Source organism: Hemitrygon akajei, chromosome 4 (genome assembly GCF_048418815.1).
Source record: "Hemitrygon akajei chromosome 4, sHemAka1.3, whole genome shotgun sequence".
Lineage (NCBI taxonomy): Eukaryota > Metazoa > Chordata > Chondrichthyes > Myliobatiformes > Dasyatidae > Hemitrygon > Hemitrygon akajei.
In genome coordinates, this window is record NC_133127.1 from 156,580,551 (window position 1) to 156,598,767 (window position 18,217).

Consider the following 18,217-nt stretch of genomic DNA (forward strand, 5'->3'; position numbering starts at 1 on the left):
TCTCCACTACATTCCTCCCCTTAAGTACTCCCTAATTCACCAAGTTTTTAAAATGGTGCTAATGTTTCCTTGTTCCTTGTTCAATAGCACAGGTTAATTTTATTTTCTCATCAGTGAGATGTCAAGTGAAGGTTAAATACATTAAACAGTCAATGACAATATAAGCTTGCATTAAAAGGTTGTATATTTTGGAAATGTGAAATTAGAAAAATAAACACAAGTATTGTTGTAATGAGAAAAGGCAAGTTAACCTTTTGGGATATGTTCCCCTTTGAGTATATCTTTAGTACAACTGGGAGATAAAGCATCACAGTTTATCTGAGTTTAGAGGGTAAAAACCATGCACAAACCCAACCATATGAAATGGAGTATATCCCTTCTAGTCCAGATGAAAGGTCATTACCTGAATCAGGACTGTCTATTTCCCTTGGCTGATGCTATCTGACTGGGTTCTTCCAGCACTGTACCACTTTATTTTGCCTGTACTACCTCAATGCATCATTGTAGGTATGACCTCTATGGATGGCATACAAAACAAAGCTTTTCACTGCATCTTAATATACATGACAATAATAAACAATTTACATGCCTTCTTAATTCAAGGAACTGACAGTGTGGCAATTTCATTAATGAGAAGCACTTTAAAAAAAATGATGCCCTGAGACTCTGAATCTACTGTAAGTTTCATTAATAGCCAAGGAAGTTGTCCATCAGCCGAGACTACCTGTAATTATATAAGATGTATTTCCAGTAGTTTTTTTTTATTTCAAACATTGCATATATTACCAAATTGTTTTATTTATTAAGAATAATAAATGCAATGCCTGGAATTATTAAACATCCAACAATAAACTAAATTAGACTCCATGTTTGCTAAGAACATTCATATGTGCTAATCATTGAAAATTACAATGACCTGATACTCTTTTGTGATAAAAGCTTATTTTTAAAAGCCATTTTTTTTGCCTGTTGGAGAAGGCTTGATCCAAAAGCAGAGCAGTGGACTCAATTCAGTGTTGAATGATAATTTTAATAATAGACCACAAAATAACAAGTCACAAAAACCCCAATACAAGAGAGAATAGGCAACAAAGTAAACTTTAGGCAGGGTGAGACAGAACTAGCAGCAACTGGTTCAGAGGAGTGAATAAGGACTGTGGTTGAGAATTGGGATTAAATAGGCTGCAAATGATGAGTCTGGAATGAGCATCAGATGAATCCTATCAGCTGGATGGTGCCTACATGTGCTGGCTGGGAGGGGATAGTGGGAGCAGGCCTGACAGTACACCCATAATATCCTATCTGTAAAACTGGGTTTCAAATCAAACTCCTTCCCTCTTAGTTCCACAACGACATGAGTCATGTCACCTTTCAAGCAAATCTATGTTGCATTTCACACTTTAGTCATTGAGGTAGATTAAGGAAGATCATATAACCATATAACAATTACAGCACAGAAACAGGCCATCTCGGCCCTTCTAGTCCGTGCCGAACGCTTACTCTCACCTATTCCCACTGACCCGCACTCAGCCCATAACCCTCCATTCCTTTCCTGTCCATATACCTATACAATTTTTTTTAAATGACAAAAATGAACCTTCCTCTACCACTTCTACTGGAAGCTCGTTCCACACAGCTACTAGTCTCTGAGTAAAGAAGTTCCCCCTCGTGTTACCCCTAAACTTTTGCCCCTTAACTCTCAAGTCATGTCCTCTTGTTTGAATCTCCCCTACTCTCAATGGAAAAAGCCTATTCACATCAACTCTATCTATCCCCCTCATAATTTTAAATACCTCTATCAAGTCCGCCCTCAACCTTCTACACTCCAAAGAATAAAGACCTAACTTGTTCAACCTTTCCCTGTAACTTAGGTGGTGAAACCCAGGTAACATTCTAGTAAATCTTCTCTGTACTCTCTCTATTTTGTTGACATCTTTCCTATAATTCAGCGACCAGAACTGTACACAATACTCCAAATTTGGCCTCACCAATGCCTTGTACAATTTTAACATTACATCCCAACTCCTATACTCAATGCTCTGATTTATAAAGGCCAGCATACCAAAGGCTTTCTTCACCACCCTATCCACATGAGATTCCACCTTCAGGGAATTATGCATCATTATTCCTACATCACTCTGTTCTACTGCATTCCTCGATGCCCTACCATTTACCATGTATGTCCTATTTTGATTAGTTCTACCAAAATGTAGCACCTCACACTTTTCAGCATTAAACTCCATCTGCCATCTTTCAGCCCGCTCTGCTAACTGGCCTAAATCTCTCTGCAAGCTTTGAAAACCTACTTCATTATCCACAACGCCACCTACCTTAGTATCATCTGCATACTTACTAATCCAATTTACCACCCCATCATCCAGATCATTAATGTATATGACAAACAACATTGGACCCAGTACAGATCCCTGAGGCACACCACTAGTCACCGGCCTCCAACCTGACAAATAGTTATCCACCACTATTCTCTGGCATCTCTCATCCAGCCACTGTTGAATCCATTTTACTACTTCAATATTAATACCTAACAATTGAACCTTCCTAACTAACCTCCCGTGTGGAACCTTGTCAAAGGCCTTACTGAAGTCCATATGGACAACATCCACTGCTTTACCCTCGTCAATTTTCCTCGTAACCTCTTCAAAAAATTCAATAAGATTTGTCAAACATGACCTTCCACGCACAAATCCATGTTGACTGTATGCAGTATATGTATCATATATGCAGCCTTTCCAACATTCCACTCTTTAATACATTGAGAGTTTTAAGATATAATGAAAATGTTGCCCTTCCTACAAAAAAAAACTAAAGTTGGGAATCTCTGTTCTTGCGTCTGAATTTCAGTAATTGATTTAAATTATGTTTATGGATTTCTTAGTGCGATTCAGTGTTTCTTCAGCGTTAACCCAGTCAGTAGAGTCCTTGAATGCCAGTTAATTCATTTCATTGCTCAAACTTTTTAAAATTCATTTTCCATATTTTGCTAAGAAGAGAAAGCCAAATTATGAGTGAAAAAAGAACAACACCCGGAATGTGATTTGACGAGGTAGCTATGGCTGTGCGCCTTTAAATTATAGTGTACGGCGGATCTAAAAAAAGAGCGCAAGACGGTATCCACGGTTCCGCTTCAGTTCCTGCTACATCGTAGCAAAAGAATCTCTTTCGGAAATGTTACATTTCCGATTTTCATTTAATATTTCTCCAGTGATTAAAGAACATCTGTGGGAACACGAGTATAATGCATGCCATTAATAATTTTGATTCAATTGAAACACTTTATTCCACAATAGAATCTCCAGAGCAACATTCAATTAATGATACCTCCCAAGTCTTGTTTTTTTAATATGCTTATTAGATCAATTTCAAACAGATACACTTATTTTGGTTACATAGGAAGGAACATAAAAATTGAAACATTAAATCATTACTGAAGGGAATCATATGGAAGACATTGTCCAGGCGCAGTAAGTGTGTAACGACAGCGAAGCAGTAGAGCAAACAAATCTCTTCAGTAGTTTTTCAATATGACCTTCAGGCCCTATTAATATATTTAAGAATTACAATTATTGTACAAAATTATACCACAATGACTTAACCGAAACAAAAATCTTGATTGGAAATTCACTAAAAGCAGCAACTGCAATAACACAAGCAAATACACACAAAAGAATGGATAAGGATTGCTGCTAATGTTGAACAAGCTCCGGCTCTAGAGCGACTTCTAGCGAATCTACCGCAATCCTTATTCCCATCTCCAATTCGCAGTGCTGCCGTCAGTCAACCCGATTCTCAGACTTCGTTAAGATCCTGACTTACGATGATGGACAGACATTTGAAAACTCCGGGTTTAAATCTTAACTCCCGTCCCCTCAGCCTCGGACAATATTTGTTCATGAAACAGCAAATTATCCTAAATAAAAGCCTTCGTGATTGCGGATCAGCACCCCGACCCGGGTCCTAGTGCCCGTAGTCATTTAACTACCACGAGAAGCCAGAGTTATATCAAGCTTTCTCTGATTCGTATATTAATTTGTTTATAATTTGCATATTATAATTTTCTGGAGGATAAGACTATCGGTGTTCGGGAGCCATTGCAACATATTTTATCAGTTATTCAACAACCATTCTCACCATTTCAATGACCCACCTACTTTTGTTACTGTTTGTTCCATATTCTGAAGTGGGGTAAAGGTCTGTGTTATATTTGTCAAAACCGTGGGTCCCCATTAAACACTTCGAACATCTTAACTCTCCACCTTGTCCTCCACGCTTCGCACATTACCAAGTATGAATAACTTTCTGTCCAGCCCCATTTCCGATGTATTTATTTGGTTAATACAACCATTCGAGGTAAGTAACGTGATTTTGAATTGCAGGATGTTAAACAGAACCTGTTCTGGAGCAGCTTCCTTATGGACAATGAAGCTCGGGGATGATGGAGATAGGCTCCATGGAAATGCCCAAAGCTGCTCTGTGGAGTTGCATACAGGTGCTAACTGAAACAAGTTCAATCTAAGCGACGTAACTTCAATCAGGCTGCTACTAATATTAGAAACTCCAGGACGCCTTTGAAGCTTTTTATTGGGCAAAATTATTTTTGAATTGTGTTATTTTTCCTGGTTCTCTCGTGTTTTATTATCAATAAAAAAAAGCTTTCTTAAAGGAGCCGGAAAAGTTTAATAAAAGTCTACACTGCAATATGGATAAGAAGATCGGTAGTTTTTTAGGAGTACAAAACGTTTTGATCGTATATTGTTATGCGGGTTAATCATTCGCGCGTTCTTCAGACCTTACAACCTCGATCTAAGATACCTTTTGATTCTGACTACATATATTTCCTCGGGCTAATCCAAAAACCTGTGTTTTTGTAAAATGAAAATTACTATACAATATTATTATTGTCCTAATAAATAAATATCAACCCATAAAATATTTTTATTTAGTGTCGTAAAGCTGAGATGAATAGAAAAGTTTAGACTGAATATGCACCCAATACAGTTAAAAGGGTTTCATATGCGTTTTCAAATAGTTTGATTTCTTTAAGTAACCCATGGGCACTAGGACCGAGAAGGAGCCTATATGTCGTTGGTAAGACTACCTTAAACCCAACCCATGCCTGCTTTTCTGCGCCACTCTGCGTGCTTTATGGAGAGTATAGTTCAGACGCAGATAGTACACACATTTCACAGTGGGGTCTGCGTAAAGAACACCTGTTTCAAGGCAGCCAGCAACCCAGCATTGGACTTGCAGATCTTTCTGCTGATGAAGGCGAGCGCCTGAAGCTCCAGACACTCTCCTGATCTTCCCCGAGTCTTTGGATAATAAAAAAGGTGACGTTTGGGAAAAAAAATAAGATCAAAGTTTCTGGATTGCCCCAGCGAGCAACGTGCGATCTATATTTTCTCAAGGATTCATGCTGATGTATGCAGTCTTTTATAGAGTAAAAACAGCGCATGCCTTTCTGGAGACAGATCCATAAATTCTGACGTAGCCTTGTTCATCTAAAAAAAAACCAATAACGCCGGGTTTAAGTTGCTATGACCATCGTTACCTTCTTCCAATGGAGAAACTACGAATTTTTATTCTCAATGCAGCTGGATCGCCTGAAGATCAAACAGCCTGTTAGACCTGGGATTATTTAAAAACAATATGTTAATGTGTGAGTATAAAGCGGTGGTTTCATAGACTACAGTGATTGACCTTGAACCTGCCCCAAACCAAAACAGCATATTACTTTTATGTATGTGTTAATGGATTGCAGTCAAAACAATTCATTCTAACAAAAAAAAACACGAGAGCAATTTGGGCTGACACCTATATTATTATTCTTGTTTTTTTTGTGTTGTTATTATCAGAAGCAGAATCGCCGGCGGCGACTGATGGCTCCGTTAGGTGAAGTTGGGAACTATCTTGGTGCCCAGGATGCAATACCTTTTGGGAATGTGCCCGTTTTACCGGTGGATAACCCGGTACTCCTGAGTGATCATCTCGGCCAGTCTGAGGGGGGTTTGAGCAGGGGCTCAGTCACGGACCTGTCCCACTTAAAGGGGATCCTCAGGCGGAGACAGCTCTACTGCAGGACTGGCTTTCACTTAGAGATTTTTCCTAACGGAACTATCCAGGGGACCAGACAAGATCACAGCCGATTTGGTAAGTAGCAGATACACAAAGCACTTAAGTAGGTCATAAATGAGACATCTTATGATTTTTTTACGTGATGCCAGATGGCAGAGTTTATTGCTGCACTGCTCTACGATGCGAGCGGAGAGCGAGCGAGCGAGCGAACGAGCGAACGTATTCTGATTCCTATAACGTGCTCCAAGAATATCAGGCATGACTAAATGATAGGATCATCACATTCATTTAGGCCCACAGTCCCGCATCATGGCAATTGATTTTTAAAACGTATCAATATGTCTTTGTCTGTCTTTCTGTATCCGCGGTGGCTAGGAAATAAAGAAATAACTTTTCAAAGCAGCAGGCTGCGAAAAATGGTCAAGTTGAGGACATGTGGGTCTCGTACTTGCATGTGTATAGAAAAATAGATTCTGACTAATGGTGCAGTGAGACAGCCACGCTATACCAGTAACTTAGGTGCGTAGCTATTGGATACTGACCAAGATGCGTTTGCTTCGGAAAATGTATCTGCGGCCGCCCATTTACCTGTCCTCACGACCTTATGCGTCCGATCTGATGTAAATGTCATTTACTAGGTCGTCAGACTAGAAACTAACTTATAATATGTTTGTTACATTGGGGTGCCTTATGTGTGCAGTCATGAACGTGCAAATAAACTGTAGACTAATAATCGGTGTTTTTTTGCAGTCAAAGTTGGATGCAGATTGCAAACGCAGTGGATTGGTGCAATCATATGACTCACTGGTAGAGGTGATTGTTGAGGAGATCAGAGCAAAGACTTATTTAAGCCATCGTCATGCATTATTAATCAGTGTTTCCTCGATAGATTATTCAATGTCGAAATGCGCAAGAGTAATTTAGGCCACGTGCGTGCAGCAACCTCGCGAGGTTTTCCCCCCTTTTTGTTGGTTAAAAGGTGCGAATGCGTTTTAAAGATCAAAAGCACCAGTACGTTTCTAGTTTTTCTCCCCGAAGGTTATGGCCAAACCTCCAGCCCTGGGTTCACGCCTCCAGCAGGTGTCTGTACGGCGGCCGCACTGCTACATTTCAGAGCGAGAGATATCCCCCGGGTCCTAACGCACGGTCCATCGCAGGGATACGGGACACAAATTCAGGACTAGCTTTCACTTTGAGATTCATATTTAAATGAATTAATTCTACTAGCTACCAGATAAAAGATGATAGCAAATCAAACAGCCGACCAGAAGGCTGTATGTGTGTGCGGGGGGAGGGGCAGGGGCTGGGGCGGAGTCGAGTGGAAATGCTGCAATGATAACTCCACCCGAACCCTTTGCAAAATGTTGACATAAAATTATTTAATAGAAAATAATTCAGCTCGGGGAGACTACATATAATAAGAACATTGAAAACGTTTTCTGCAAGCAAACGACGTCTGACTCCAGGGTCTGTTTTAGCTATTCTATCTGTTTTGGGGATAAACGGGAGTGGGAGGCGGGGGGGTGGGGTGGGTGGTGAAGAAATTGGTTAAATTAGAATTTCAATGTGGGAAGTTTGCTACCTGCGCTGGCGCGGTAGTCTAGCTCCCTTCAGATTCCCGAGGCTGGCTACACCTCAGTAACCTTCATCTTTTGCACCAATTGTATGCTTTCCCGGGCCGACTGTGTTCCCATACCATTTTAACTCACTCCGGCTAGTTTCGGGGGATTAATACCCCGCCCGTTGCCCCTTTAGTAATAATCTAGGTTCTTTGTTGTGCCTGTGTGAAGCGCATCCTGTGTGTCGCGGGGCCCGACACTGGCAGGTGTATCTCAATGCAGCAACTCCTGCTTTCGCCCACCTCTGCACTGGCTGGCATGCACCTGCTCCATTTCATAAGGCCTGGTGCAGGATTTAAATCCGCCCAATTTTTAATACCCGACCGATGCATTAAAACAGTCCCACCGTGTTCCCTTTGCAATTAAGAGTTGGCATCGCCATCAACTTTTACTTTGCGGTTTGCGCCTGAAGATCATGGTTGCTAGAACCGATGACAGAACACCGCAGTGATCTTTGCGTGACAACTCGCCCAAGTACTTGTATTTCTATTGATTGCATTTCAATCAGCCAGGGAGTGCGTGAAGGCTGTTGTCTACAAAAAAAACATAGCTGTGAATGCTGAGGTACTGGAGATGGGAATTATCTTGAATTCTCTCGTGGAGGCGGCAGGTGAGAGTGGGATTACGCGGCTCTCTCATTTGCTGTTTCATGATGTACCCATAAATTCAGCCAAGCGCTTCACAATTAAAACTTGTGGCGTGGCCTTCCTAACCAAAACAAAATCGACGCAGCGATCCTCCATTTCAAAGCTTCCAAGAGGAAATACTAGGAGAAAAAGCTCAGTTTTATATCACGTTAGTTAACATGGTGCATTCACCGCGGCCGCTGTTTAATTGGCAATCCACTTTAACCAACTTTCCTCTTCGAATTAAACAGTTAACTCGGTAATGACCGTGTTTGATGCTTATTGCATTTGGTACGGGTTTAATATTTAACTAAAAATACAAAAGAATTATTTCTCAGTTTACCTACATACTCTAGAACGAACTGCTCTGCTAAGCGTGCAGTTTTGCGGTTTGCAGAATATATTGCCCTAAAAGACCCACGCGGGGGGTGTTGGCTGCTCCGATTTGGCAACGTGCAGCATTTTCTCCGCAAGGTCTCATTCGCTCGATATGCATCAGCAGCCGCAGCGTATCCTTTGCTGCCTCGTATGATTATCGAGTTTGTACTGCAAGCTCTTCAGAGGTCTAAGGCTGAATGTTTAATGTAACGTTTGTTCTTCGATTGAAGGCACTTTCCAGATTGAACTCCAGTGGGAAATTCAATAACTGGAAAATGTGGGCGGGTCTTTTGTGTCAGCAAAACTGTTCAGCAGATGGACGTGTTCAGAATAGAGGCCATCTCTTCACTTAAAATTAAGACATGATTTCATTGAAGTTCTAATTTTAGCTTACCTTACCTTGATATACATCTAACTGAAATTGGATAAAATATTGAATTTCCTCTTCCATTTAGTATTTGCTTCCACGGTTTAGATCAGGGTTACGAAGCAAGGATTGCAGGCACTAGGACCTCGAGGGAGACATCAGTTTATTATAGGGGCGTTCCAGGTTTAATACCTTGTTACTAATATATGCATTGCATATTGTTTTTCTCCATACCCGTTAATCATTCGACCATATCCTTTCAATTAACCAGATTTATCCTCTTTTGGATACACTTAATTACATTTTGAGTGTATCGTTTAGTCCTGGCAATGACATAACAATGAGAACAAAAAGACTAGGCGCGCCCCAAGTCATTCATCATTTATGCAATAACTGAAGGTAAACGACGCAGGCGTTTTGTGAGCTCGCTCCATTTTTTAAAGTCACGTATTCTGTGCTTACTGTTAATATATTGGGTGTGGCATTGATATTTCCACACAGAAGTCTCTGTTATCTGTTCTAAATACACAGTGTCGGGGCTTAAAATCCGTGACATGCTGGAACAGTGTGCAGAGAGAGCTTGGTTGTATTATAACTTCTAAAGGAACCGAACACCAAATAGCTCAAGGTGTCAGCTGAAAAAATATCACCCTGAAGCACTCAAAGTCAGGCTCTCCAGTTGGCACGTCAATCATCGCCTGAACACCACAAATACTTTAAGGAAAAGACAATTACATTTACAATGCAAGCTCTTTCACTATTTGAAGAAATGCCTTGTTTCTCAGGATGAAATTGAGGACAAGGCCTTGCTGAGGGTTTCACATTTAAAATCTTTGTCTTAACTTTCCTATTCTATTAAACAAGTTTACTGCTGGAATGCAAATAGCTGCAAACAACTAAAAACTTCCTTTGTTGCCTCAAATGACCCATCACAAACCTCATTTCTAAAGGAAAACAAGACAGATCACTAAAGTGGTTCCTTCTTTGTAAAACAAGTGTTTGGTGTGGGAGATTGATTCACACTTCAGTTGTATTCTTTTGGATGGCAGACTGACAAGTTCCTGTGGCTTCCTCAATGCTGAGTTATTCTATCTGTCACCAGAGCAAGTCTATTTCTCAGACACAGTTATTGACATTTACCGGACTTCAGGTGAACCCAGAAATATTCCTAGTTTTTGCCTCAACTTCAAAGAGTTGACTTGCAAAATGCCTTTCTTTCCCCTTTTTCTTAGGGTATGAAGTCTGAGTTATACCGCTGCATTTGATGCTTGAGAGGATATCTTCCACCTGTGCAAAATGTCTACTTTGCAATATACTTCTGTGAGGATCATTTTTATTTTTTTTTAGCTGCAAGCATGTTCAATTTTGTCTTTCATTGGATACATTGAAACATTAAGGATTTTTCTGAGATGAGAGTATGGCTAGAACATAGATGGTCCCTTCAAACCACAATGTCCTTGCTGACCATGGAAATCCCATCATCCATATCTCTCCTCTGTCTATTCTTGTGGTTTTTTAAAGGCCTCTTAAACATTGCTATTGTGTCTGTTTCTGCCACCTTCCCTGGCCGTATGTTTAAGGCATCATTCACTCTCTGTGAAAAAAAACCTTGCTTCACAAACCTCCTTTAAACTTTCCCCTTCTCGTCTTCAATCTATGTCCTCTAATATTCAAAATTTCCACCCTGGGGGATAAAAGGACTCTGACTATCCTACGCCTCCCATAATTTTATGTACTTTTGTCAGGTTGACTCCCAGCCTCCGATGCTCCAGAGAAAACAGTCCAGGTTTGTCCATCCTCTTCTTGTAGGTAATGCTCTATAATCTAGGCAACATGCTGGTGAATCTTTTCTGTAACCTCTCCAAAGCCTTCACATCTTTCCTGTAATACTCAGCCAGAACTACACCCAACACTCCAAATGTGGCCTACCCTAAGGTTTATGCAGCTGCAACATGACTTTTTAACCCTCATATTCAGTGCCCCGACTCATAAAGGAAAGTATGCTCTAAGCCTTCATTACCACTGTATCTATTTATTTTGACAATTTCACTGAATTTTGGACCTGCAAGACTAAGATTTTTTTGGAAGATGCTGAAGCCTGAGACATTCCATTGAAAATGGACAATCTCAGACGTTTTCAGCTTGGGAGTGTACCACACAGATTTTCCAATTGTGTCCTCAGGCACATCCACAATTAAAAACCCAGTTTATAGTGAAAAATGAGCTAATGTTTCAAGGTCTTAGCTTTCTGTGGCAAAAGCCAACACACTTTCATTAATTAGAACATCCCAAAGAGTCTTACATCTGTTGAAGTAGTTCTGGAGTGTAGAAATTACTGTAAGGCTGGAAATGTGAAAATAATCACTCTGGTCACTAGATCAAATTCAGGCATCTGATCGTTTTCAAAATGGATTTGTCATGAGAGCAATTTCCAAGTTAGATTACCTGATCTTTGGCTGTGTTTGCGCATGGTCAAAAGAAACAACTAAGTAAAGTTAGAAAACCAAAGCAAAACGCTTTGGATGTTGGAACTCTGAAACTTAAAACAAATTAAACAGGAATCTTTCAATGGGTTAGGTAGCATCTGTGGAGAGATGAATAGTTTAGGAATAAAAGTGCAGAAAGATTGTAATGAAACATGACTAACTACCTCACTCCACAGATGCTGCTGGATCTGGAGTGTTCTGAACAGTTTTCTTTTGTCTCAGATGTACCAATGCAATTCTCCATTTTTAATCACCATACACCAAGGCTTTATGTTACCGGCAAACCTTCAATATTCTGCCAGTTGGTAATTCTGCAATATGTCTGGGTAACGAGCTCTGATGAGATTGGAAGGAACTGTTAAAACATTTGAGCCTCTTCTACGCTAATCAAATGTAGGTAGTTAAATTCTGATTAGAAACAGCAACTTTTTTATTTTATCATTTCCCGGGTGGCACAGTTTGGATAAAGTAGCTCCATTGCTAAGGGCCATGGCTCAGCACAGACTAGAGGTCCAAATTAGAAAACCCTGGGCTTTTGGCTTAGGTCTTTTAGCATATTGTCCAATCCCTCAATGGTTCTCTATAAAATCTGCGCAGAACAAAATCATCATCATCGTGCAGGCTTTCATCTTGTTTCTCATATGTTGTCATCTAATTGACCTTCACATGACCTTAAAACCTGAAATTCTGCAAAGATTTATGTGCCACCTTTCACAGAATTCAGAACAGCTGTTTTCCCATGAATGCATCATGTGACAGCTTCCACCAAGATATGACATGTAGCTTGCACATTTTATATTTCATTATTTGGCAATTTTTTGGTTTATAGTATTAAGGCTGCAAATCTGATTACTGTCAAAGTCAAATAATCTGTTGGCATCATAAGTTAAAATCAATTCATTTGATTACACAAACAGAACTTAGTACAATCCCCATTTTTTGCATTGTTGAAAGGCCAACCTATAAATTTAGGTATTTACACATTGCAAGACTAATTGCTCAAGCCGTTTACTATAATTAACCATTATTAAACTTCCAAATATACATAAATTACTAAATATCACAAATAATGACCTTTGGGAGGAAATAAAGTGCTGCTGATGCAAAAAAAAATCATTGTTCAGAAAATTCCAAATAGAAGTTTCTCAGTGCCTTTCTTTTTATTTCTATATATATATATAAAATCATAAAAATCCTTTCTTTGGTATAATAATAGGGAACTCGGATTATGCTAAGAGTCTTGCTCTAAGGCTGAAGTTATTGTTATCAGGAATTTAACTTGGTGGCATTTGTTGCCATTTGATCCATCACTTGATTTGTGGAGTTGAATTACTTCTTAGCCACATGATTTAGAGTCACCTCTAAGACCCAGTACAGTAACTCAATATAAAGCAAACCCAAATCTTTGTTTCAGCAGCTGACAGACATTACATTAGGATAATTTCCTCACCATGACTACGATGGCATGTTCTTTTCAAATAAACTGCCACATAACTAGGCTATTAACACATTTGGAAATTTTATTTTGCAGCAATGGGCTAGTTATTACTAGTGATTACTACCATAAGCTATGCAAGGAAAGATAATACAATATCACCTTATGTTCTCAAAACTGGAAGTCATAGTGAACTACTCACATTTTGCATTCGCTTGAAAAATGTAAATGCATCTGCTGTGAGTTATACAGCAGAAAGTAAACCCATCTCAGCAGGAGATGGAATGATCAAAGTATAGATAATACAGTTGAAAAGGTTTGTTTATTGTTACACTGTTCTGCTATTATATTTCCACTCATTGCCTGTTCCAATTACCATGTATTCTTGAATTTTTCCTGCCTGGTGTAATTATAAATGCAAGGCATGCAAGTTATATTAGTAAATATCATAAAAATAAAATTTCATCCAGAGAGTGAAGACCTGGTATGTACATGGGTCACTTCTGTTTAGTTCTCTGACAGAACTATACCTAGGGGTTACGCTAAGTATATTGGGGTACATTGAAGCAAAATAAATTATCTCCAAATCATCATTTTTTTCCAAGTTCATTTCTTCTTTTTATCCAATTGATTTCCTGTCAAAATATTTGTGCTACGAAACTGGTGATGACTGGTAGCAGTGGGCAGTACTCGTGTACAGTATTGCTTTCTTGTAGGAGTTACAGAAAAACTGCCTACAGATGATTTCCCAAGCAGGTTTCCATGCTTCGAGTTATCCCATGGTGATGAAATTGGTTCTTCAGTTCTCTGCTCCATCACTGGATGGACTATGTTATAAGCATCAGAGCTTATACATAACAGAAATTTTTAGCATTGGGATGTTTTGCATCATTACAAGTTCATTGTTAATTACTTTTAAGCAGCAATGCTTATATATAACATTTTTGTTCTGTTCTCAAAGTATTACAATATTAATTGTACTGAATCATGAGGATCTCCCTCTAGACATCCATATTGCAACTCGACAGTTTGCTTTCAATCAGAGGTACCTAATATAACTTGAGAAAGATTTAAATTGAAACTAATATATTTACACAATACTATAGGCACCATAAGACATCGAGCACAAAGTGCTGTTATCTGCCTCTGTTATCCCTTGCATTTGTCAATTTTTTTTTCATTTGAGTTTCTTGTATATCATTCTATCATCTCAACCACTATTATCCCATCCAGGAATCTGATCATTTTTTTAAGATGTTAGTTTTCATCAACCTGTCAAGTTAGAAATCTTCAATAGAATCTTATTACTCTGTCCCTTCAAATAGTCACTTCTTTTTGCATATTATCACTCCGTTCTTCCTCTTAACTTTACACGATCACCCAAAGGACATCCAAGTCATTCTACTTCTTCAGTAGGTCTGAGCACTCAGCACCAGAAAAAGTGACATTCAATGTGCCAAGATTAATTTTGTCATAAATGGTACCATCAGGAGAAAAACAGTTAATTCATAACTGACTTGAGTATTGATAGATTATCTTCCCAAATAGCAGGAAATAAGCTGTCACTAAATGGGCGCGTTATGTCTACAAAAATAAGAGTATCACAAGCCAGAATAGAATAGAATCAGGTTTAATATCATGGACATATGTCATGCAATTTGTTATTTTGTGGCAGCAGTACATTGCAATACATAATAATATAAAAAAGTATAAATTACAATAAGAAATGTATTAAAATAAATAAATATGCATTGCAAAAGTAGAGCAAAAAATAGTAAGGTAGTGTACATGGGTTCATTGTCCACTCAGAAACATGATGATGGAGGGGAAGAAACTGTTTCTACAATGTTGAGTGTGTGTCTTCAGGCTCTTGTACCTCTTCCTTGACGGTAGAAATGGGAAGTGGGCATGTCCTGGGTCATGGATGCCTCCATTTTGAGGCATTGCCTCTTGAAGATGTCCTTGATGCTGGGGAGGCTATTGACCATGATGGAGCTGGCCGAGTGTAGAACCTTCTGCAGCTTTTTCTTCCGTACCAGATGGTGATGTAACTAGTTAGAATGCTCTCCGTAGTACGTCTGTAGAAATTTACAAGCACTTCTGGTGACATAGCAAGCCTCCTCAGACTCCTAATGAAATATAGCTCCTATTGTGCTTTCTTTGTAATTGCATCAATATGTTGGGCCCAGGATAGATCTTCAGAGATGTCGACACCCATGAACTTGAAGCTGCTCACTCTTTCCACTGCTGATCCCTCGATGAGGCCTGTTGTGTGTTACTTCAACTTTCCCTTCCGGAAGTCCACAATTAATTCCTAGGTCTTACTGACATTGAGTGCAAGGTTGTTGTGAAAGCTGAGTGGATGTTTAAAGAGTTTTCTTAATATTTCCCACTCTTAATTACAGATAGATGAACTATGTTTAATTAAAAATGCTTGCCAACCAAGTAAAAAGTACTATTCCCCATTTAAACAATGTAATTTATTTTTGCACAATTGCATCTTTGCTTCTACTTCCCAGAATGACAGAAATTAATTACTTTCAATCCATAATGCACTATTCCAAGGTTAAAGGCTAGTCCTCTGTGCCAGTCTTTGGATTAGAGGTTAGTGTCTGAATTGCAGGTCAATCTGTACCATTTGTGCATTGCAGATTAGCCTCTGTCAATCTCCTTCTCCATTTTTTTTTCTCTCTGTGCTAAACAGTAAAAATTTAGTGGATCCTTCTGACATATTTTCTATGCTTAGTTCCTGTAGTTAGATCCTCTGCTTAAGAAGCAATATCCTGCAAATTATGAGACATTTAGAATACTGTCCTGGCAGCACAGGATTTATTGATTTTTGTCAGCAAACACTAATATGCTGACACAACACTGCAGATGCTGATATCAGCTCAAAATTCTGATATTTGGCATGTTTTGTATTCATTTGGATACTAACTTTAAGTGATTTTCACGTCTTAGCCTCTGTCCATTCTCCAGAGATGTTGCCATACTCTGTCAAAACATTTGCTGCAAAAACAATGTAACATTTGAATTGTCTTTTTAGAAGTTTAGCAGCATATTAGAAATACAGACCTTAAATTTGCATGGCAACTTTCAGGACTTCAGAGTGTTTCAAACCACTTGCGAACCTGATGAAGTACAGTTAAATGATGCAGGGCTAGATGTTTCAAAATCGGGGTTCCAGACTCAAAGGAGGTTGTTAAAACTGGAAATGTAGGGAGAGGTTGGATTGTCTGTAATTTTGTTTGAAAAAGGATGATGAAAATTTAATTTAAATGTGTAAAATTAAGGAACCTAAATGGGACAAATAGGAAGGGCCTATTCAACACAAGCCAATAATCAGGGATGGAGATTTAAAATAGTCTGTACAATGGGAGAAGTGGGAAATTCTTTCACACATATTGTGGTGAGAATCTGAAAGAGTGGAAGAGATAATAACCCATTTTTACACAGCTGTATGTGCAGGCGCTTAAGGAGGGTAAGTGAAATTAAATGTGGAGATTGCTCTGAATGGATAACATAGACAAGAGGTACAGCCTCTTTGCATTCTTCTATGATTCTGTGATTATTTCTTGATGGACTATGCCATTAAGAAAGATTTCTTTCTGTGCCCTACTGCCCTGGTCTCTACGCTGATTATAGATACTAATTAATTTTTAACTTCACCTGGCACCCGTGTTCCAAAGTTACCAGGCTACAACAACCATCCCTAGTGCAGCTCGCTCTGCAGTTCAAAAATCAGTGGACCATCCCAAGAAGTAGTCACAGATTATATATGCCAGCTGGATTTCTCCATTCTCTATTTGTTTGAAGTCTTCTACATATTTAAATACAGAAAATGCTCGGAAAAAAACTCAGCAAGTTCTTCTTCTGTGGAAAGAGAACCAGTTACCCTTTCAGATCCCAGGACTTTTCATCAGAACTGAGAATGAGAGAAAAAAAAATAGTCCAGGTGGCAAAAAGATGGGGATGGGCAATGGTTGTTAAAATTATACAGTCTGTGTCATGTTATATAGTTTGGCCTATTGGGCTATGCCCAGCAGGCCAGTCTCTACTAATAAAAGAAGTGAAAACGGGTGGCAGATAAACATGGCCAGCCCTCATACAAACAGAAACAAAGAGTGAGTTTGAGAATTCGATCTGGAGTATTTTAGGCTGCAACAGATAGAGGATGAGGTGTTGTTCCTGGCGCTAGTGTTGAGACTAGTTGTAACAGTGTAGAGGCGAGAGGGGGAGTGGCATGATAAATTGAAGTAGCAGGGCAGCCAGAAGCTCGGGGTCACTTTGGTGGATTGACTGCAAGAGTCCACAAAGTGATTACCTAATCGGTATTTGGTTTCTTCGATGTAGAGGAGGCAACGTTGTGAACACTAAGTGCAGTATGTTAGAACAGAACAGATGCTTCTTCCATGTAAATAACTTCTTTGTTATTACATTCTTTTCTCTTCAGAGACCAAAATTGTCCTTACTTGTATGCTTTCCAGCTATTATATTGTGTTATATTGTTTAATTCCACAGATGTAGCTCTGCAGTGTCCTAACACCCTCCCCTGCCAAACTAGGATAAATTTGATCTAATTTCTCATCAAATTCTATGACATATATGATCTTTTTGCCACATTTTTGTTCCCTACATAAAGTACATCCCTGAATGCTATTCTCATTACTTTTATCTGATTGTCAGTTTTCTGATATGCCTAAACAGACACTAGCTCATTCATGTTCTCAAGTATCTGCACCCTCTTCCATTTCTTAGTGAATATGTTCTGGTTTTCTTACTCAAGGTGGTATTCTTCTGAAAGCTATTTGATTTGTCTAAGATCTTATTTCTAACCTTTTCCCCTAACTGCCTATCAGAAGTGATTTTTTTCTGTTGTTATTCTCTCAATAATGTGTCTAGCCTCATAACTGGAGGGTGGCAGATCTCTAGTGTATCTGTTTTTCGTTGTGGAGGAGTGCACATTAGTAATACATGTAAAATTGTTGTTCTTATACCAATAACGTAGCCACTTGCTTGTCCACAAATTTAAATTTGGTAAATTCCATTCCATTCCCCCCAAAAATGGAAAATCGCCTCAAAACCTGCTTTATATCTTCTACCTTAGAATGTGGCCTCACTTCTCATACACAGAGTTTCAAACCACACTAGAAATGCACCCTGTTTACTCAATCTTGGTGTGGGTTACACTCTGTCTGCCTCATTGTACCTTT

The 18,217-nt window shown here is 39.1% G+C and overlaps 1 protein-coding gene across 3 annotated transcripts in view; it reads left to right on the top strand.

Annotated features, from left to right (window-relative positions):
* The first annotated feature begins 5,165 nt into the window (after positions 1-5,165).
* LOC140726836 (fibroblast growth factor 9) overlaps positions 5,166-18,217 on the top strand; it is a 66,854-nt gene continuing 53,802 nt past the window's right edge. The window contains exons 1-2 of one of the 3 annotated variants that reach the window (XM_073043712.1): positions 5,166-5,677; positions 5,874-6,168. In XM_073043712.1, coding sequence (XP_072899813.1) covers positions 5,898-6,168 — 271 coding nt within the window. In that variant the 5' untranslated portion in view covers positions 5,166-5,677; positions 5,874-5,897. Of the gene's footprint in view, positions 5,678-5,740; positions 5,759-5,873; positions 6,169-18,217 lie in introns of those variants that run through there. The other 2 variants (XM_073043713.1, XM_073043714.1) reach the window with 2 other exon arrangements.